The sequence below is a fragment of the Dermacentor variabilis genome, chromosome 3, assembly GCF_050947875.1.
Source record: "Dermacentor variabilis isolate Ectoservices chromosome 3, ASM5094787v1, whole genome shotgun sequence".
Lineage (NCBI taxonomy): Eukaryota > Metazoa > Arthropoda > Arachnida > Ixodida > Ixodidae > Dermacentor > Dermacentor variabilis.
Genome location: NC_134570.1, coordinates 192,004,980 through 192,028,446, shown reverse-complemented (window position 1 = coordinate 192,028,446; position 23,467 = coordinate 192,004,980). Strand labels below are relative to the sequence as shown.

Sequence of the window (23,467 nt, the reverse complement as noted above, 5' to 3'; positions counted from 1 at the left end):
TTGTCTTGACAGTGCATAGCATTCAAGAATTCATTTGCAGCATCTTTGGCAATGGCAATGCAGTTATTATGTATTCATGCATCTGATCCCTCAACAAATTCTACAAAGAGGTCGAGCTGCAACGTGAGCCAGCCCCCCCCCCCCCCCCCCCCCCGCTATCGAATGAAATTTCTGGCTATGCCACTGACACCAAGGGATGACTTTAGCTTCTTTCCATGATGATGGAATATATCCCGCCACCCACATGGTATTGAAAAGAGATGGGAGTGTTTTCACCATGTGAAGCAGAGGCTTCAAGTTAAGGTGCATTTCTGAATACAGGGGTTAAACACAGAAAGTAAAAAAACCAGCTTTGTGACATATAATATCTGCATAATGATCATTATGAAGAGGCTACAATGGGTTTGCACTGATGTTCAAAGTACTGCTCCACCTTGAATTTCAGCTTTCACTCCAAGTGAAGGAAGAAATTCCAGATGGAGCAGTACATGCTGCTGATAATGGTCTTGCAAAAGCACACTTTGATTTAATGTCGTACCCGTCACATGAAGAAACGATAGATCATGTTCCACATAAGATAGCATGCCAGCTATAATTACCAGCACTGAGCTCTTCGGTCAAAGCTTCCAAAAATATGATTGCAAACGGGTGTGGGAAATGTTGGTGATCCCCTGCATTTGGCAACAGACTCGTCTTTAGCATTTTCATGAGTGGATGTTGAAAATATCTGGCAAACTATTACGTCAAACTCTTGCCTTTGCTTTGAATTGTTGACAAATTCGACTTTGCCCTGCCGTCTGCTAGCCGCCTGGTTAGCTCAGATGGTAGAGTGGCTGCCTCGGAAAAACGGTGGTCCCGAGTTCGAGTCCCGGACCAAGACGAATTTTTCTTCAACTGTGAGGCTTTTCTTTCGAGGAATCCGTAAGGGTTTCCTTTGTAGCAACTGCTACAAATGGGTGGATGTCTGATTTTCCCTTAATTAATTACTTCTCTCCACCTTGCAGGTTTCTGCAGAACTATTTCGTCAGAGGTATATGCAAGTTATACAAATTGTGTAACTGTTTCCGCCTCTGTGTTTCAGTATCCGGACATGTTCTTTAGATGTATGGGTGAAGATGAGTTGGAAGTTACTGTGAGTGGCAAATCGTTAAGGGGCGAAGAGCTAGCAAACAGCTTTAATGACTACTTTACTTCTCTAGCCTCAAGCAATTACAACAAAACAGCAATTGAGTTATTGAGTGTACTACCCAATAAACATTCAGCCTTTTTTGAGCCAACGTCTCCGGAAGAGGTTTTCTTAGCTTTCATGTCCCTGAAAAACAGCAAAGCGCGTGATATTGATGGGCTGCAAATAACACCCATTAAATTTGTGCTCGATCTTCTGTCACCTGTCTTCACTCATATATTCAACATTGCTTTATCTACTGGAGTCTTTCCCAAAGCAATGCAACATGCCAAAGTTACTGTACTGTTTAAATCGGGGAACAAAAAGGAATTTTCAAATTACAGACCAGTTTCAGTATTACCTGTAATTTAAGAAGGATTAGAAAAAATTATCTGTAAAAGGATTACATCATTTTACGAGAAACATTCTATCATATCCAAGCAACAGTTTGGTTTTCGAAAAGGAATGTCGCCAGAACTTGCTTTACTGTCACAAAAAGAATTCATTCTTAACGGTTTTGAAGATAAAAAGATAACAATAGTTTTTATTTACTTTTCTAAAGCGTTCGACCAAATTAACCATTTAATTTTATTTCATAAATTACAACATTATGAGTTTCGCGGCATTCCATTAGCACTTATACAGTCATATTTAAGACATAGAAAGCAGTGCGTCTTAATTAAATCCCACCGATCAACTCTCCAAAAAACGTTGCAAGGAGTTCCGCAAGGCAGCGTTCTTGGGCCAACATTGTTCAACATCTAGATAAATGACATTGTTCATATAAGCAAAAAAACGCCCTTCATAATTTATGCCGACGACAGCAGTTTGTTTTTCCAGTCAACTAGTCTGACTTACCTTTCAAACCTGGCAAATGACACCCTGAGTAGTTTACCTAAATGGAGTAAAACTAACTCGTTGGAAATAAAAAGTATGAAAACAAAAGCTATTCTATTTGCTCCACCACAGAAAAAAATTGATAGAAACATAATGTTAACGCTTGGTGCGGAGAGGATAGAGCTTGTAAAAACAGTAAAGACTCTAGGAGTAGTTTTTAATGAGCATTTATTGTGGGATGATCACGTTGCCTGAGTTTCAACGTCTTTGGCCAGGGCTTGTAGCATACTATGCAAATTCAGGCATGTTTTACCCCCTAAAATTAAACTTTAATCTACAACAGCCTTCTTGCTTCTCATATAAATTATTGCAATCCTGTATGGGGAACCACTTCCCAAATGAATCTTCACAGAATACTAGTCCTGTAAAAAAAAGCCATTCGCAATATTGTGAATGTCTCTTACGTTGCTAGTACAGCAGCAATATTTCGTTCCCTTAATTTGATTCCAGTACAACACTGGTACGAACCAAACCTTGTTTTAAAGTGAAAAAAGTCTTCTATACAACAACACATTTTTCTTAGATATATGCAAATTAACTTTCCCCACACATGTACCGTACAATATGAGGCAAAAGTACACTTGGCTATTGCCATATTCAAGAACAAATTATGAATTTACTAGATTAGAATATCGCGTACCGAAGTTACTAAACGTCTTACAGAGTGTTGACATAACCCTAAATGATATTTCTAAGCGAACGTTGACAGCACAACTTTCAGAATACGGTGCATTTGCATGGAACTGGTGACACATTGAGCAATTTGATTAAAATAATTTATATAACGGTATTTTGCTATATTTCTTGAGTATCCTTTGTACAAAAGCATGTTGCTGTACTAAATTATACCCTTATGAGTGGCTGTATGAGTTACCATGGCAAGTTTGACGCAGTCTGGAGTCAAGTTTGTGATCAGCAGTACAATGCAGTCCTAGACACTGCAGCAAGTAAGACTCCTTCACACTGTCTGCAATATCCTGCTGCAGTACCAGTGCAACCAGGCACAAGAGATCACCAAATGTGGCATACATAAACTGGTGGCCCACACCCATGCCATTTACATAGTGTTACGTTGCAGAAGTCACATATAAAGATGTGTTTACAATATTTACCAGAGAGAGAACGATGTATAAACGAGATGGCTGTTGAGACCTATTCCACCTACGCACATTAAATCATCTTCTGACTGGTGCCACTCTTGGTTGCGCCGTAACGTAACCCCCGCCTGTGGTGCTAACTATAATGGAGTTGAACTCGCAGCAAAGTAAGGTTCCAGCCGGGACACATGCACAATGTTCGTGGGGACACGGGAGTGCAGCAGAGCGATCTCGTAGTTCACATCGCCAAGCTGGCGCACTGTTGTGTAGGGCCCTGTGTAGCTCGGCAGCAGCTTTTCAGACAAGCCGATGTGGCAACATGGTGTCCATAGGAGGAGCAAGGAGCCAGGAGTAAATCATAAATCCCAATGTCGGCTGTCGTACCGGATCTTCTGTGTGGCCCGAGACTTAGTGAGCCAGGAGCTCGCAATCTGATGTGCTGCGTGAGCCCGGGCAAGGATGTATTGAGCATATTCAGTGGAAGTGTTCATCAAGGAAGAAAACTGTGTCAAAGGGCAAAGAAGTTTGGCAGCCAAACAAGAGGTAAAAGGGTAAAAAGCCAGCGGTCATGTGATGGGACGAATTATAGGCGAAGGTCACGAAGGGTAACATGCTGTACCAATCACTGTGGTCATCAGAAACGTACATAGACAGCATTCCTGTCAGCGTGCAATTCAGCCGCTCCGTCAGTCTGCTTGTCTGCGGGTGATAGGCGGTGGAAAGCTTGTGCTTGGCAGAATAGGAGCAAAGTAGGTCTTCAACTACTCTGGACAAGACGGTGCGGCCGCGATCAATGAGGAGCTACCGGGGTGCGCCGTGATGGAGGTTGACGTCATGTAAAAAGAAATCTGCCACCTCAGTTGCACAGCTTGTGCACAAAGCTCATGTCATCACGTACCGGGTTGCATAATCAGTTGCGACAATGACCCACTTATTGCCAGATTAGGACGTCATAGCAAAGCCGAGCAGATCGAGACATATGCGAAAGAATGGTTTTGAAGGCACATCGATGGGGTGAAGGCATCCAGTGGGCACCACAGCAGATTTTTTGCAGCACACAGGCTGCAACGCAGCAGTGCACAGAGCAGTACAGGCCTGGCCAGCAGAAGCGGCGCCGTACACGGTCGTAAGTGCACGAGACGCTGAGGTGGCCTGCAGTAGGGACATCATGCAACTGCTCAAGAACCGATGTCTGGAGATGGCGTGGTATAACTAGTAAAAATACTGGTCCTTCGGGAATTAAGCTGCAACAGTAGAGAACGTTGTGCGAAGCATGAACATGCGCAGTGTGGGCTCCAAATGTCCATAATTGAGACAATCGATGAGAACATGTAAGCAGTCATCACGCTGTTGTACAGTGTGGATGTCGTGCAGACCAGGGATAGCCAGTACGCAAGAGTCGGTATCATAGGCATCATATTCAGTGCGATCGACAGTATGATGGGAGAGGCAGTCGGCGTCCTTGTTCAAAAAGCCTGACTTGTATAAAACAGCAAATGAATATTCTTGGAGCCGTAGCACCCATCTACCCAATCATCCAGTGGGTTCTTCAAGCAAGGAGAGCCAGCGCAAGGTGTGGTAATCAGTAACCACAGAAAATGTATGGCCAACAAGTGGGGGTGCAATTTGGCGACTGCCCAAACTAACTCTAGGCACTCCCATTCGGTAATTGAAAAATTCCTCTTGGTGGGCGAAAGAAGGTGGCTGGCGTATGAAATCACGCACTCGGCGTTACACGGCCATTAAACGAGTACAGCCCCAATTCCATGGCCACTGGCATCTGTGCGAAGCTCAGTGGTGGCAGATGGATCATAAGGAGCCAAAAATGGGGGAATCGTGAGCAAGATTACGAGGGCGAAGAAGGCTTTGGTTTGAGCAAGGCCCCATGTGAAAGCAACATCCTTCGGTGAGTGGCTGAGTGGTTTCGGGGAAATTCATGATAAAACAACGTAAATACAAGCATAGCCCAACAGAGCTTCTTGCGTCTGCAGCGGAAGACAGAACAGGAAAATTCTGGATAACGTGAATCTTGCCAGGGTCGAGTTGAATGCCAGCGGCACTGACGAGATGGCCAAGAACAGTAATTTGATGCCGTGCAAAGTGGCACCTGGTTGACTTCAATTGGAGGGCAGTACATCGGAAAACGGCAAGAATAGCTGATAGTCGCGTTAAATGACTCATGAAAGTTGGTGAGAAGAGTATGACATCGTCTAGATAACACAGACATGTGGACCATCTATAGCCACGAACTAAGGAGCCCATTATTCTTTTGAAGGTTGCCGGGGCATTGCAAAGGCCAAATAGCATAACCTTGAACCTCGACAGACACCGATGCTATAAACAAGATAGCTGTTGAGACCAATTCCATCTACACATGTTAAATCTTCTGATTGGCGCCACTCATGGTTATGCTGTAACAATATACAGTTGCATTATTATAATTAAAAATTAACTTATGGGGTCTTACATACCAAAACCATGATATGATTATGAGGTACGACGTAGTGGGGGATTCCGGAATAATTTGGACCACCCGGGATTCTTTAACGTGCACCCAAATCTAAGTACACGGGTGTTTTTGTATTTCACCCCCATCGAAATGCAACCGCCATGTATGGGATTTAATCCCACAACCTCATGCTGAACAGCCCAATACCATAGCCACTAAGCAACCATGGCGAGTACAGCTGCATTGTAGCCACTGCCAAATTCAGTGATGGAACTGGTACTTGGTTTTTTGGAACAGCTTTTGGAGCCGAAGAAACAGTCTGGAGCAGAAATATATGCTTTTGGAGCAGAAAAACTTACTGTTTGGAGCAAAAAAAATTTCGCTGATGATTACGATACTTCCTAATGCTAAATTTGAGCACAGCTATATAAGTGTCTTCATGTCACGATATATTAAGGCAAATAATTTGAGAGAGACATGTAGCAGAGGTCAAGTGTGTCGGTTTTTATACATGACTCGTAAAAGGTTCCAGTGTAATCACTGGTGCCACTTGGCTTCCAGAAAGTACTACACAATTTGCATTGCACCCACAATCCAATTACAAAACAATCATAAACTAAGACAATCGAAACAAGCGCAAACGAGACCAAACCAAGCAAACCAAACAAGCACGAGTGAGAGCTGACACAAGCAGACAATGGTATGAAACGAGTGGTCGGGCGGCTCTGCATGAAACCAGTTTCCCGTACGCACGTCACTAAAGAGGCTGCTCTCATTGGTCTCTGCCTCTCTGCCATTCACAGCTCACATCTTTCATCTGCCACTCCTCATTCGCTCTTTCATTTGCTGCTGTGCTCGTTCGATCGGTTAGGCTGCTGAGGCTCGCCACAGGAACTGGCCATTAAGAACTGCACTCTAAAAATAATGCTTTGGAGCAGTCACTTACTGCTCTGGAGCAAAGAATAAATCTGCATAAGTTGGCACTTTCTGCAACATCACATTTGATATGTATTATACTAAGATGAAAGTTTCTTTTTCAACTTAACGTATTTACTCGCATAATGATCGCACCTTTTATAAAAAAAATTGGAACAAATTCAGCGGTGTGATCATTACGCGTGTTAAATTTTCGTTGAAAAAAATTTTTGAGCACCGAAGTTTTGGGTCAGAACTCTTACGATAGCTATCGTAAACATAAACAAACATAAAAGTTGAGTAAGGCTTACCTTTGTAATAAATGCACACATTACGTAGGCACTACATGAACTGCAGATTGCCCTTTTATTTTGTTTTTCTAATTGAATAATGGGCACCTCCCTCTATTCTGAGTTTGAATCTTCACAGTCATCGCTGTAAGCTTTAATGTCAGAACCGGCAGTGTCATCGCTAGGGGCATCTTCGTAGTCTTACAGAAAATCGTCTTCTGTCATATCCAGCGCGTTGGATATGCCGGTCTTCTTAAAACTTTTCACCACTACCTTATCGGAGATACCACTCCACGCTTTGACGATCCAGGAGCAAAGCACCTCCACGGACGGTCTTCTGATTTTGCCGCTCGGCGTCAAATCTTGTTCGCCTGCTGCCATCCACTCTGCATACAGTCTTCGAACATTGTGCTTGAACGGTTTGTTCAGTGACACTTCAAGAGGCTGTAGCAGCGGCGCCAGACCCCCAGGGATGGCTGCAATATCCGTGCGTAGCTCCTTAAGCTCAGCTCGAACACTATCCACAACATGGCCTCTGAAACTGTCTAACACAAGAAGCGAGGGAAGCAGAAGCACTCCTGGTCTTCGTCCCCAAACAGTCTTAATCCAATCGACTATGAGTTCTGCTGTCACCCAGCCTTTTACTTAAGTGAGGATGTGGATGCCAGGGGGAAGTTTCCCTTCGGAGTAGTCTTCTGTTTCAGTATGACGTATGGTGGAAGTCTCCACCCGTCTGCTGTCACTGCAAGCATTACGGTACATCGCAGCTTCTCAGCACCAGATCTCATCACGAGGACACTCCGAGCACCCATCTTGTTGACTGTTGTGTGTCTGGGCATGTTGAAGGTCAATGGAGTTTGGTCGGCGTTCCCTATTTGCGACAAGAGGAAGCCATTCTTCTCGCGGATCCTTGTGACAAAGCGATGAAAGTCTACCACCTTTTCTTCATACGTGGATGGGAGCCACTGGCACAACGACATCTGCTACCTCAGTGACAGTCCATTTTGTCACATGAAGCGAGTCATCCAACCGGAGCTAGTGCGGAAGTCCTTTGCGACGATTCCCAGCTTCCTGGCCAATGCACACGCCTGTAGCTGTATAATTTTCAATGATACTCTACAGCCATTTTTGCGCAGGTCCTTCACGTATTCAAGGACCGCCTCCTGAACGTGACGGAACTTGCCCGTTTTGAGTTCGCAAAAAGCCCAGCACGTCCTGTCAGTAGCCATCAGCTGCTCATGCTGTTTTTTCCAGTACCGTATTCGGATTTCATCGATACCGAAATGCCTGCCGGCAGCATGATTGCCGTGCTCCAGCACGTTGTCAACAGCCTTAAGCTTAAACGCATCTGTAAAACTCGCATGCCGTCTTATGGTGAAACGCCACCAACACAGACAAACAATCGCAAAGCAGACAGCTGCCTTGAAAAATGGCGAAAACGCGGTGTCCGTGGAAGCGTGTCGGAACGCATTTGCTGCGGGATGACAACACGTCAACCAACAGGCGGCTGCCGCTGTAACAGTGCGGGACATCAAATCAAAAATGGTGATCAACGGAGCAAGCCGAATGTGATTTTTTTTTCTCGTGAGTACATTACGTGCATTGAAACAGCTTCTTCGGTATCAGTAATGAATAAGATCATTAAATTGGCAACCATTATAAAGCCAACAAATAATAAAGCCAAGGCAAGTTTGGTTGTAGATCTTTTTTTTTTTTATTCTTGAAGTGCAGAAAGTGATGAAGGGAATGAAATGGGGCATCTGCTTAAGAATCTGTTTGGTGCGTGCAGTCTGCTCGGTAAGCTTTGAAGAGTCGTTTGCGCAGCATTCGACAGATGGTAAGCACGATCATCATTAGCTAGACTTGGCATACGACATATCGCTGCGGAAAGTTCGGGGTGCGATAATTACGAGAGAAAGAAAAAAATCGAATTTTGATAGAAATATTCAGGGGTGCGATCATTATGCAAGTGCGATCACCATGCAAGTAAATATGGTACTCTTCTATTCTTAATTACAATATAACAAGATGAAGATAAATGCTGACATAGTCCTAATTCACAGTTAATTCTGTATTTCAATAAAAAGTTTATTAATTCCCTCCAAGTATTCCTTGGCTTCAATATCCATTTCATCTGTTAAAGTGTTTCATCCAGTAACCAAGTTGAATACATATATCCGCCCAATACTTTGATAACACTGTACAAGCGCTCTATAATGTGCAAAGATAAGCTCATGCGCTTGAAGCTTGTGCTAGTCACAGCGCATGGTCATCTAGCTTATTCTACTAACAGCGACACGTCTGTCCTTCTGCAACACGCTGAGCAGGAGGTGAGCCCGTGCCAAGAGGGGAATAGGAGAAGACCGGCTAATCTATGTGTCCTCTTCTAGTCCCACCGCGGTGGCATATGGCTAATTTAAGTGCAGCCGCAGGCGTCCTGTCTTGGTGGCAATCTGTGGTGAGATTGAAGGCTAGCCACCTCGACATAGCTGATGGTGCCATCCGCAATATATCCTTGTTGAAGAGAGAGGCAGCAGAAAGAGGAAATTGCTTGCCACTGCTGCCGCTCTCCATCACACCAGCATTGTGACAGTGAGTGTTTGCGGTCATTGACGGAGATCAGTTTATGTTTGTCTATGTGCACTTGACATGCTAGTTTAGTTAATTAGTGAGCTATTGTTTGTTTACTACAATTTATACGGCCAATAAAATAGCAAGCTATTGTTTACTACAACTTATATGGCCAATAAAACAACAAGCTCAGCTTCGTGCAGTTGTCTAACATTTTTCTATTGCTATCTATGTTTCAGGCAAAACTGTATCGGCACTGGCCGGTCAGCACGTTGCCCACGGTATGCCTGCAGTCTGTATGTTTGTACCCGACATCTCTTCGGTGACCTGACATGAGACCATGCGCACTGGCAGCCACAGTAGCAGAGGTCGGGTCCACGGGCAATCCATTGGGAATTACCGTGAACTCACCTACTATACGCTTGTGCGCTTAGTGGATGAAACAGTGTAGACACTATAGACACACAAGATAGCTCCAAACTAATGAAATCATGCATGACGCACATCAGGCTGTGCGATAAGACTAGTGACAGGTGAATGTGAAGTGCCCCTGTGGCCACAACCATCACATTATTTGAAGTAGAGACTATTTCAACAAAGCGCAACAGAGTGCAAAATTAGGCCAATTCTTCATGCTGCTGGCATCGTAAAAAGCTACAACATTGACTTTTACTGCCAAATGTTCTCTTTTTTTTTTTTTTTTTTTTGTCGGCCCAATTACACTCTGCACTTGTTACAACGGACCCGTGTACAACAGACTTTCGGATACAATGGACCATATTTCTGCCTAAGTTTGTTCTACTTATTTTAATAATGCAACGAAGTTTGCTTTAACGGACCACACTACAATGGACTATCGGCTACAGTGGACAAAATTAGCGGGAATTTTTTCCAAAATCGGGCGTATAAAACCATACTTTTGTCATGTCGACATGGGCTGGCAACTGACTTGAGAGGGTCAGCCAACGATTGCGGCTCAATATCACACACATGTTTTAAATTGAGGACGACGCAACAAGCTATGGAAAGAAGAATGATGGGTGTAACGTTAAGAGATAAGAAAAGAGCACATTGGGTGAGGGAACAAACGCGAGTTAATGACATCTTAGTTGAAATCAAGAAAAAGAAATGGGGGCATGGGCAGGACATGTAATGAGGAGAGAAGATAACCAATGGTCATTAAGGGTTACGGACTGGATTCCAAGGGAAGGGAAGCGTAGCAGGGGGCGGCAGAAAGTTAGGTGGGCGGATGAGATTAAGAAGTTTGCAGGGACGACATGGCCACAATTAGTACATGACCAGGGTATTTGGAGAAGTATGGGAGAGGCATTTGCCCTGCAGTGGGCGTAACGAGGCTGATGATGATCACGCACGCAAGAGGAGGGTGCCATTTCCTTTCAAGTATGAGGCACAGGGGTGAGGGGGAAGAGGCGAGAGAGAGGGAGTTCTACTACGGCGGCTGCTGCTTACGGCACGGCCGCCACATCTTGAAAGCGATATGCGATGTGAAAAAGTGTACCCAGTGCCGGTAACTTCCTATGAGCTGTGCTTTCGACGTTTAGTTCACGCTGAAGTAAGAGACAGCAGGAAGGTGAATTCGCTCGCTGCTGCCACACTTATCTTGCTTAATTTGCTATCGCAAGCAAGGCTTCGCGTTTCAGGCGAAACTGTGACTTTTTTGTTTGTTTTATTCTTTTGGACATTTGTCACTCTTTGCAATGAAGTTGTTAGACATTACAACGAAAGTTTTGGAAGTGAGGCATTTTGAATATTACGGACTTTGGATAAAACAGATGTTTTTTCTCGGATTATCAGGGTCCGTTGTAGCAAGAGTCAACTGTATTCGGACATTATTCACAATACTGCCATAAACAACAATTTGGCACAGCATGTATCAGCATTTCCTTCACAGTGCAGTTTGGCACAACTGGCACAGCACTTCCATAACTGCACATTGTAGCAACTACTCAATTAATGGCAGTTCGATTTCTTGCTCATTTGGGAGCACATATCTTGCAATTTGCAAAAGTTTGTCGCAACAGATGGCCAGATTTCAAATCAGCGCTGTGAGACTAGCGCAACCACAAAACCGTGTGGCTACCCAGACAAATCACTCACAGGCATCCAGAGGAGCAGTGCCCCAAGCCATCGGGGCCAGTGCTGAGCCAATGCGAGCCAGAGCCACAGTCGAAGTTGCCTGTGTTCAGCTGGCTGGGCAGGTCCAACCAAACAGTGCAGCAGCAGAGGGCGCAAGAGTTCCAGCAGGGCCTCCTCCTGACTGCAGCCAGACAATGGAAAGACACTTCACTGCGCTGTTCCTCCTTGATGGGTCTCCCCCCTCGTACCCTGTTGTGCAATTATCCAGTGCTTCCTGGACAGTCTGCAGCACGACATCCCAGCAGTCCGGTCGCTCACGAAGCACCAGCACCAGTGGGTGGCTCCTGTACAGAGGACAACCATTGTCACGATTCGTGGTTGCTTCACTGACAGACACCATGGTGGGAATGCGCCCCCTTTGAACAAAATGCTCTGCAACACTGGCTTTAGCCATTGGCAGACTAGTGACATCAATAAGCGAAAGATTGAACAGAAGAAAGAGCATTCCAACAAGGAGATTGGCAGACATTTCAAGTGGCTGGGCTCATCAGAGTGCCTTTCTCTAACTTTGACATACATTCGACATCAACAGGACATGCGCCATCATGTATTTGTTTCTAATCTAGTTTAATATTCAGTAAAACCTGATTTACAAGTTGTGACTAGATGATCATACTGCCAATGGCTGGCACCTGGTACAAACACCACATGCCAGATAGTTAATTAGTTATGTAGGACTCTATGATGCAAAACCAACTATGGTTATGATGGGCCATGCACAGGATGAGAATACATAATTTCATGAAAATGCTTCAAGCAACAAAAAGTACTTTAGAGTTTGTTTAAGACCTGTTTCTTCTAGAAACTTAAAAATACAATCTAGAGATACAAGTGCATTTTCAACTAGGTCCAGGGAGGGATGAAGCGGCGTTAGTATTTTGTAAAGTTCATAAGAATATTTCTGTCTTTTTTCCTCCCATGCCAGACATGTTATTAAAATGTGGTTCATAGTTAGAGGTTCTTGGCATTCATTAAAAACCGCTTGTTCATTTTTCAATAAAAAGTAATGTGTGATATGTGTGTGTCCAATACAAACATAACATAGAACAACTTCCATGAAACTTTGCTGGTGGCCTGATGTCTTCCACTCCTGCAGTATGGGGTTTGCTAGTTGTAGTTTGTTGTTGACTTGACAGTCCCAAGCCTTTAGCCACTTTGAGGTGATCACAGCACAAACCACCCAGACACCAGTCCTTGAAAGAAATATTTATTTCTGTTAGTCCTTCATACGCTGTCATTGCTGCATGTTGGTCTGCGTTTTCCTTTCCCGGGATTCCGACGTGGCTTGGAACCCGACAGAGTTGGATATATTTACCATAATTTTCACTTTCGCCATGTATTCTCATGATGCCACCAAGAAGAGATTCGCACTCCGATTTCCCATGGAGGGAATTAAGTGAACTGTGTAGACAACTGCTTTTTTATGTTCTGCTATTACTATTTTTTCAAAGCCATAAGCAGGGTGCATACTTCGGTTGTAAAAACCAAAGCAAACTGTGGCAACTTAAGATAATTTTCCAAGTGTTCCCATTTGACTGCAATTTCAACATGTTCATTTGTCTTGGGCCTGTCAGTGTAAAACTCGTTGTAGTCATTGTATTTTTCTTGTAATTGTAAGAAATCTGGCATTATGTGTCCATGCAGTGCTTCCTTTTTTCTTATAGTGTGTAAGAGTGAAATCACAAAAATGTGCAAAATCCTACCACAGAGGCTGTCCGGTCTTTCGACGACCCTGCGAGCCTCGCTCGGAACACTGTAGTTTCAGCACATTTCTTTGAAACAAAGGTTAAGTGGTTTCACGCTGTGTGGTTTGTTGGTATAGTGCATTCTTTTCGTAGCATAAGTGACAAGAGTGTGGCATACATGGTTAGGTAGAGCTGTGACTCTGAGTACATAAGAAATTGTGAGCAAGGCTCTTCGATGCTCCAAACAGGGTTCGATACTGTCAGCATATAGGCTTTCTACTGGATAGGTCCTGTATGCACCAGCTACTAAGCGTGGAGCCCGATTGTGTGTGGGATCAAGACGTTTGATGTATGACTACCTTGCTAACCTGTAAACTATGTAGCCATAGTCAAGAATGCTGCACACATTAGAGCGGTAAATACGCAACAGGCACGTTTGGTCAGCACCCCAATGCTCACGTGATAGGACCTTGAGGATGTGAAGTGCTTTGTTTGCTTTAGTTTTTACGATGTTAATGTTGGCAATGAAATTTAATTTATAATAAAAAATTATTTCTAAAAACTTTTGTTCGTGCTTAAATAGACACTAAAGGCAAATATTATGTCAAGCTAAAGCGGTAGATCAGTGCTTGGTAATCTCTAAGGCGTCAATATTATTGCAAACAGAGTTTTAATAATCGAGAAATTGAGGTAAATGCAGGACATGATTAGATACTTCCCCGGGATATTCAAGTACTTGCCCAATGATGAAAGCACTCCTCAGTTAAATTCTGTCACTAGTACTCAACCACTCATTGCAAAAAACATCATTGTATTGTATTATAAGATAAAATAAAATGCTACTTGTCCAGTTCTATTTCATTTTTGGAAAAAAGAACTCGTTGAAATTACCCCTGACAATGACGCGGGTGGTCACAAGGTTTCGTCCTCGCTCGGCTCCGTGCAGCCCACACTTTCGCATTTCAGTAGTTTCATTATCGCGTAGGGCTGTACTGGTTTCGATGGCTCGCGAAACTCACACAAACTGCAAGTAGCAGAGAATTCAACTTCAATGTGATGTTGCAGGATGCCCAAACAGTCTACGCCACTTGACCAAAAAGCAGCTGCAGTGGCAAATCCACCATTCTGTCTTCATCTGTTGGGAGTTGTTTTACTCACAGACGGCAGCAAAGGGTGATGATGGCTATGCAATGTCACCACTCCCCCGGTTCGGTGGTGGGATGTTTAAATTTCGCAAAAGGTATTTGGACCGTTTAGATGCAATTTTCTCGAAGCTAAGTCTTTTCTAGGCACGAAACAAGCGTTGCAAGGTTTCTGTAATGGTATTTAAACAGTCCACGTGGACTTAGTATTTGCCATTAGTGTCCCTTTAACTAGCAGTGGGCCTTGATTTAATTTGAGAGCTGGGTCCGGGTGTAACCCCCTTTTTTTGTGAAAACACAACTGCTACAGTTTTTTGTGTAGAAAAACGGAATACATTTTTATCGGACCATTGTGCCGACCTGCGTACTGTTACCTTGATTTGTCTTTTGCATGTAGACATACTCAAGGCATGGCATGCAATTCGAAGGTTGTCGACGTATAAAGAGTGCATAATGTTGGACAGTACAACTGAATTTATGGAGTTCATCTTCACCACGAAAAGCGCAGTGCTTCGTATACAACCCTGTGGGATCCCATTTTCTTGGACAAAGACTCGGCACGACAATGTTTCACCCAGACGGACTTGAAATGTTTGGTTTAATAGAAAGTCGGCCATACAGTTGAGCATTCTGCCGCAAATTTCTAGTGTTGCTAGATCTTGTAAAATACCTTACCTCCGTGTGCTGTTGTATGCTTTTTCTAAATTGAAAAAGATTGCTAGGAAGTGTTGTTTGTAAAGGAATGCCTCATGTATGGTATGTTCAAGATTACCAAGTTTGTCAGTTGTTAAGTAGCCTTTCTTGTAACCACACTGGTGAGTATCTACTTGTTGAATACCTCTTGGATCTGTTTCGAGAATGTATGTTAATCATATTATTATTAAGCTTGTATATGATTTTGCCAAGCAACTAAATAGTGCTATAGGTCTACAGCTACTGGGAGTATTTGGTGACTTTCCCGCTTTCAGGAAAGGAACAATAACAGCTTTTTTCCACTCTGCAAGCATTTTACCCGTTTCCCAGATCACGTTGAAAAAACGCAGCAAGGCCTCCACTGCTTTCTGGGACAAGTGAGCCAGCATAGTGTAATGTATTTTGTCAGGACCAGGAGCTGTCTTTTTACCCAAAGAGATTACTCTGTTTATTTCATGGAGCGTTACAGGGGCATTAAGTGGTCTATCTGAACCCACCACTGTCGGAAGCTTTTGTTTTTCTGCGGACTGTTTGTGTTTTAGGAAGGTTGCAGAATAGTTCGCTAAGCTAGATGTGATGTAGAAGTGCTGGCCTAATATGTCTGCTTGTTCCTATAGACTTCTTTGCGTGCCTGGAGCTGAGAGTATGGGGATAGTGTAGGGAGCATAATTGCCCCTAAACTTGCGAACCTGGTCCCACATTCTCTTACACGTGGTTGAGCTGTTAATCAATGAAATATAACTTTTCCATCAGTTTTTATTGGCTCGCCTGCGATAATACTTTGCTCTGGCTTTCACTTTTTTGAACGACAAAAGATTATATTGTGGTGGGTACCTTCAAAGGACACCCCACATTTTGTTTTGAATTTTTTAGCTTCTGTGCACTCATTCGTCCACTAGGGCTTTAGTTTTTTTCCTTAAGAATCCAGTAGACTGGGGAATAGCCTCTTCCACCGCAGCAACTATGTAAGCAGTAATCCTCTCATTCACTTTGTGCTTAGGTCACATGATGATGATGATGATGATGATGATGATGATGATGATGATTGAAGTTTATTGGCACTAGGGCCAAAAGCGACCAAAGATCGTCAAGGCTATGATAATAGACTGCCATTGGTAAATGAGCAATGATCATCGAGATGTGGATTAAACACAGTTGTATAGAGGGCTAAAAAATATAATTGAAAAGTGTGTAAATATATTCGTAATAAAACTAGACAATGTTGCATGACATATGCTATGGGAAAACAATGTGCTATGAAGAGGCAATGTACTAAAATATTTCAATGCAAGTAGCACTACTGCCTCGCTAAGGGCCTTAAAGGGAAGCTCAAGAGTTTTCCATAAAAAATGAGAAGACCTGTACGTAATGGTTTTCAACCCTCCGAATTGGAATATCGCATCAAAATTGAGCAAAAGAAAGCGCAAACAGATTTTATTTCGACGAAAAGTGCACTAGCAGACTCGGAGAGCTCGCGCGCCTCATTCCCGCCTCTGATTGGTCAGGCGCCTAGTGACGTCAACATTGGTGTTCGTCCGGACCGGCCGCTGCCACCACACATGAAGCACGGTGCAAGGTGGTTTGGTGAGACAGTAACGATAAATTTCGAGAGCTTGCATTTCTCTGAGGAGTTCGGCGTTGCTCTCTACATGTATACGTAGCCAGCCTCTCCAAGAAGCAAAAGATGCTGGTAGCAAGCAGTACTTTCGACGCGAATGACATCGGAGTGTTAGCATCTCCTCGTGTTATAAATGTTCTTTGGTGGGCACGTTTTTCGCAAAGCTGTATTCAGCAATCCAGTGAGTTCGTTTCCGGGCAAACAACTGTACTGCTATGTTCCTGCATGCCTCCCCGTGGAACGTAAGGAGGGATGTGATCGTCGGCATTTGTGCGCTGCCCCAAAGCTGTCGGCAATCTACGCAGACGGTTTACATACGGGAAAAGTTTTCCGACTCTTGTAGCACGTGTAGTGGCCTTCATCAGTTCGCCATCCACACGCTACTCATAACCAGAAAGGCGGCGAATTCTGTCGGCTATGTGAGACAGCCGGTTTCTCTCTGTGTGCAACGGGGAGCGCAGCGTCCTGGCATGCGCCTGCTTTCAAGCACATGAAAACTTTACACTTGCACTGCATTATGGTAGCTGCATGTTGGCTGTTTTCACAACACACGTGCGAATAAAAAATTAAGGGTGGTTTGTGACGAAACCTGCGTCAAGGGTGGGAGATGAACAGGTACCTTCCATTCAGCGTGCTAACACGAAGGAGCTAGCAATAAATCAAAAGCCAGGTTTGGACGAGTTCGTGTATTCGTAAGGTCTTCCAAGACCAGTTACCATCAGTCCGCCCGCACCCGTCCCGCCTTTGTGCATTCGTTGCCCCGACCTTTTCACACTGCGTTTAGAAAGCCTGCTAGCAGAAAGCCGTACTCTCAGTCATTCACGCATTATTGATAAAGTCTGGTAGTAATTGTCATCACGGAAGTGGTTAGAGCACAGCACTGTTGTTCTTGAGCGCTTGAAATTCTTTTGATTCACAGCAGCCTCCCACTTAGCTGCAAGCTTCTTGTCTTGCGGGGAGTAATGGAACATCATCGTGGCCGCTGGTGTTCGTGCAGCCGTAGGCTGCACAGAACGCTGGCATGATCAGCCCACCACTTCAATTGATGCTGCGCACGTCAACTGCCACTCTACACACACACAAACAAAGGAATGCAGGCACCGCGGTAGCTCAATTGGTAGAGCATCGCACGCGAAATGTGAAGGTTGTGGGTTCGGTTCCCACCTGCGGCAAGTTGTTTTTTCATCCACTTTAATTTCCATTTATTTATCGTTTCTTCATTCCATTTATTAAGCACAAGTAATTTCCCCTAGGTTGTCCTTGGTGTCAGTGTTTGTTGGTTTCTCATGATATGACTAATAAAAATCGGGCCCCTCGGTTAACCCCTTTTCTTCTCATTTATTACATAACGAGGGTCTCGACTTCGGCAACATTGATGCCTTCAGGTAGCATAAGTGGGTATATTGACCAGTTGCCTTCACCCAAAAAGATCACGTTCTCGTGACGCCTACGGCAACAAGGACGTTCCACGTCCGCCGCCAAGGTCTGTGAGTGGTGGCACTGGCTAACACTCCCAGAGTTTACTAGTACACCTAAATACCCAAGAAAGCGGATGGGGAAACAGCGCCGAGGTAGCTCAATTGGTAGAGCATCGCACGCGAAATGCAAAGGTTGTGGGTTCGGTTCCCACCAACGGCAAGTTGTTTTTTCATCCACTTTAATTTCCATTTAATTATCGTTTCTTCATTCCATTTATTAAGCACAAGTAATTTCCCCTATGTTGTCCTTGGTGTCAGTGTTTGTTGGCTTCTCATGATATGACTAATAAAAATCGGGCCCCTCAGTTAACCCCCTTTCTTCTCGTTTACTGCGAAACCATGAGGCTCCTGCACAGGTTATCTAAGCAGCCCCTGTCACTGTCCCATGTCGTGTGTGCAAGGACTTTAAGAATGTTCATTGTTCTGAAACATTTGGCTTCCAGATACTTTATATGTGGAATGAATGCAAGTTTAAAGTCAAGTATGACACCAAGAAATTTGCGCTGTGTTCAAAGGTAAGCGTTGACCATGGAGCTGGATACTAGGCTCTGGGACAAGGCCCCTCTTGCTTGTAAAGAGTACACAGGAGTTTTCTGTGGATTCGGCTGAAAGCCATTATGATCTGCCCATGCTTAGGCTCTGTTCAGCCCAAACTGAACGTGTCGCTCACATACTGTGATGCTACACGATTTAGATCCAATTTGTACACTGTTTGATATATACTTAATAAAATAAGCTTCGTGTGGAATACAAGAACGTAAAGAGTTCATTTTAACAACAAGAAGGGTACACCTAAGTACACCACCCTGTAGTACCCCAGTTTCCTGTGTAAATGACCTAAACAGAGCATTACCAATTCTAACACGAAAAGTATGGTGTGAGAGACATCTTTCTATTATGCTAAGCATGCTGCCATGGATGCCCATTCAAGACAGGTCCCTGATAATACCGTACCACCATGTGGTATCATAAACCTTTTCCAAATCAAGAAAAACTGATAAAAAGTATTGTTTATGAGCAAATGCATTGTGGATGTTTGCCTCAATGAGCACATGATGGTCAGTTGTGGACCGATCTGTTCGAAAACCACACCGATAGGGATCAAGCATGCTGTTTGATTCTAGAAGATGCAGGAGGCAGCGATTTACCCTTTTTGGAAAAAAGCTTACATAGCCAGCTTTAAGTCCTATGGGACAGTAGCTTATTACCAAAGGGGGGTCTTTACCCCATTTCAAAACTGGGACAATGATAGCTTCTTTCCATGCCATTGGAAGGTGGTGTCTGGCTGCCCAAATGTTATTAAGAAGTGAAAGCAATATACTTTGTGTGTTTGTGTGTATGTTCTTGGTTATGTAATACATGATCCTGTCTGCTCCCGGTGCAGAGCTTTTGCAGGCATTCAATGCTGCCCTAAGCTCAGCAATGTTGAATGGATGATTATATAAATTGTCTCCTACGTATTTTCAGTCCAGTGTCCTGCATCTTTTTATTTCCTTGTGTTTAAGGAATGATGGTTAATGGGATTTTATGGTGCAAGAGCCAGGGAAGGCGAAAGAGTGCCAGACAATGGTGTTATGTAGTCAATATTGCGGTCAATGTCAGAGGGTATATGTGCAAGGCTATATAGAGGCCTAAAACCATTCACTGTAGAGTGCATAGAATATATGTTTAGGTAAAATTATGACAGTGATACATAGGGTGTACAGTGATATGTTTAGCGAAAGTATTGTCACAGTCGGTAATGTGGAAAGAAGGAGACGCTGATGGTGGCCTTGAAGATGACGAAGAAGAGTTTAGTATTATCACTGCTCTATGCTTGTCGGATCAGCCATTAAAAGCCATCTGTGAATAGACGCAAGCTTCTTCCTTCCCGTAACATCATTGGTGGACATGCTGGGTAATCACTTGCGCAAGACAGAGCTCCGCAGCGGATGTAACCTGGCGGCTATGTCACCCAAAGAAGAGAGTTCAACCACGGCCCCGCCGTCGCCACGAACGGTCATCCTGGCCCAGCCTCGCGACCCTGGCATGTTTTCCGGGATTAACAACATTGACATCGATGACTGGTTGCAGAATTACGAACAGGTCAGCGCACACAACAGGTGGGATAACATGCTGATGCTGGCTAATATTCTACCTCAAGAAAACCACACGGGTCTGGTTTGAAACACACGAAGAAGAGATTACAAGTTGGGACCAGTACAAACAGAAGCTTAGAGATTTGTTCAACAAGCCCGTCGGCTGCCAACGTGCTGCGAAGAAGGACCTTGGGACCTGTGCACAGACGTCCACTGAATTTTACGTGGCATATATCCAAAACGTCCTCGCTCTTTGCCGAAAAGTGGATAACAATATGGCAGAGGCAGACAAGGTAATCCACGTTTTAAAAGGAATCGTGGACACAGGAAGCAGGTTGACCGCATTTAATTTGCTTGTTTACAAGAACATAACAATGGTCAATGAGATTATTAACGAATGCCGCCACTTTGAAGACGCGAAGAGTCGCCGCATAGTTCAACAGTTTATGCGGATGTATACTGCGTCGGATGTGGTTGTTGTACTTATGCCCATGTATTTTTCCACTCCTGTAATAGCCTGCAAAGGCTGTCAGTATTAATAAATGAGTGAAAAGTGCAATGCCGGGCAGATCCACGGCAGATGTGCAGTTTGCGATTAAGAGGCCCACATACACAGCTTCGCTAGTCATCTTTCTTCACCGAGTAAAAGAGCACCGAGTTCTTTTTTTTTTTTTTTTCGCACACAGCGTTGAGGCGTTCCTCCTAAGCCCCTCCTCAGGGGCGGGGTCAGATCAATGCTAGTCAGAGGCGCCACCACATGATTTGACACAGCGCTGAAAGCATTATCTGAGCACGGTATGTTCAAATCAACCATTGCAATTGCTTGTGCGTTCGAATTACCAAGTGTTTTCGTCCATTGGAATATACATAACTTTCACGGGACCACAGCATCAGTTCGAATAAGCTGGAAGTTCGAATTAAGCGTATTCAAATTAACAAGAGTCGACTGTATTGAACAAAACATTGAGAATGGAATGGCTCTGTGAAGAGAATCCATTTTCACAATAGAGAGGGTGCAACTAAGCACACCCCCTTGAGGCACACTAGTCTCTTGAGTGAAACACCTGGACAGGGCACTGCCCACTCTAACGCGGAACATGCGGTTAGACAAGTAGTTTTCTATCATGTTGAACATGTTGCCGCATACACCCATTGCAGATAAGTCTCGGAGGATTCCAATTCGCAATGTTGTGTCATAGGCTTTCTCTAAGTCAAGAAATACCAAGAGAAAGAATTGTTCGTGTATATTGGCATCTGTAATGTTTGCCTCAATGCGAAGGAGGCGGTCCATTGCTGGTGACGTAGCTCCCCTCAAACCACATTGAAGGGGGTCAAGCAGACAGTTGCTTTCCAGGAAATAGATTAGATGCTGATTTACCATTCACATAACTTGCACAAACAAGTTGTTAATGCTATTGGCTTATTACTGCTGGCTAATGCGGGGCCCTTGCCTTGTTTATGAATTAGGATAACAGTCGCTTCTTTCCATGAGGATGGAATGTGCACAGATACCCACATGGTATTGTAAAGAGACAGAAGTACATTCAATGTTTCTTAGAACGACAGAAAGCTGAGCTAGATGGTAAGGATTCATAATGCAAAAAAAAAGGGGGTAAGGCCCTGCCCCCTTTTTTGCATTATGTTCAATGCTTCGGAGTGCATGTTCTTGATCATTGCATAGATTATGCGATCACCACCAGGTGCTGAGTTGCTTGTTTACGGGTGCAAAACATCATATTCTAAGAATGATGGACCAACCGCTGCAAAAACGCGCCAGCATGGGACTTTGGTGCGTCAATATAAAATTGTGGGCATGAGTGCTTCAACTGGAGTTCTAGAAAGTGCATTCAGACGTGTTCCTCTGGAACGTGCTTTGTGACATGAACAAACGACACGTCACATTTAATAAGCTGCCATTGCCACGGCACTTTGCCATGACCTTGAGACAAGGTTTTAAAAGTGGGACACCCATTCTGTCACTGAGCTTCCTCACGCGCAGTGAGAAAGGCTTTGTTGTTGTGGGTTAGTTGTGAAACAGTGTGGTGGATGTCATATCATTTATAGCAGCATAACACAGATGTTCAGGGTTTGCATGTACTTTCAGAAAATATGTCAGGCTGGAGGATGACCTTTGCAAGTTAAGTGACCACTTATTCGATTCCATATAGAGGCTTTGCACACGACTTTTCCTGAACACACCTGTGACCAGGCGGACACCCAAATGATGAATCGGATCCAGCATCTTCAACGCACACGGTGCAGCAGAGTGGTACACCACGGCGCCATAGTCTAAACATGTACGTATAAGGCTTTTGTACAGGTCCAATAGGCACTTCCTGTCACTACCCCATGTGGTGTGTGACAGAAGTTTTAGGAGGTTCTTTGTTTTCATGCACTTCGTCGAGATACTTCATATGGGGTATAAATGTTAGTTTTGAATCCAAGATAATACCTAAGCATTTATGTTCACTACTGACAGTGGGTTCATCTCCACTGATAAAAAAAACTAGGGATTGGTGTTGCGCCTTCGTTCTTGGAGAAGAGCATGCAAGTACTTTTCTGCGTATTCAGTTTAAGCCTATTTTTATCGGCTCATCTAGATACTGTATTTACTCGAATCCTCGTTGAATCCATCCTCGTTGCGGCACACGCAAAAAGCTGCTGTCATTGTCCCCTCCAACGACGAACGTTTTTCTCGTCGACGCCGAAGTCCCGCCTGGCTTGAAGGTTCAACGATGCCTCTGCGGCTATCACAACTTTTCGCTTGAAAGCGGCACTGTAGTGGCATCTCCTGCTTGGTGCCATCGCGATAACACCACGCCGCAGACCGATACAGCCGACACAATGCAGGTCAAAATGGTGACCTCGCTTGTGTACGTTTGGCTACTGGCACGGCTAGTAGCGGCTGCGATACTGACTTTTCTATATTGCATTAGCTATGTTCTATATTTAGCAGTTTCAATGAAAAACTGGCACGTTTCTTAAAATCCTCGAATTAAGCCGACCCTAGAGTTTGGAATATGATTATTCGAAAAAAACTATCGGCCTAGATTCGAATAAGTACGGTAACTTGTTTACACCAAGCTGGAGCTGGCATTTGCAGATAGCAATATTCCATAACTTAAAGCCTATCTACACATTGTCGACATATAGAGAATAAAGCATGGTGCGTGGAATGACTGTATGAAGTGAATTCATTTTTAGGACAAAGAGTATGCAACTAAGCACGCCT

General features: G+C 44.0%; 1 protein-coding gene across 2 annotated transcripts in view; it reads right to left on the bottom strand.

The window, feature by feature from the left end:
* The window catches only part of LOC142576583 (focadhesin), a 429,785-nt gene that overhangs the window by 334,582 nt on the left and 71,736 nt on the right, over nucleotides 1-23,467 (bottom strand). For both annotated transcript variants that reach the window (XM_075686768.1, XM_075686769.1), the window contains exons 5-6: nucleotides 11,730-11,825; nucleotides 11,503-11,662 (exon numbers count right to left, since the gene is read on the bottom strand). In XM_075686768.1, coding sequence (XP_075542883.1) covers nucleotides 11,503-11,662; nucleotides 11,730-11,825 — 256 coding nt within the window. The remainder of the gene's footprint in view (nucleotides 1-11,502; nucleotides 11,663-11,729; nucleotides 11,826-23,467) is intronic.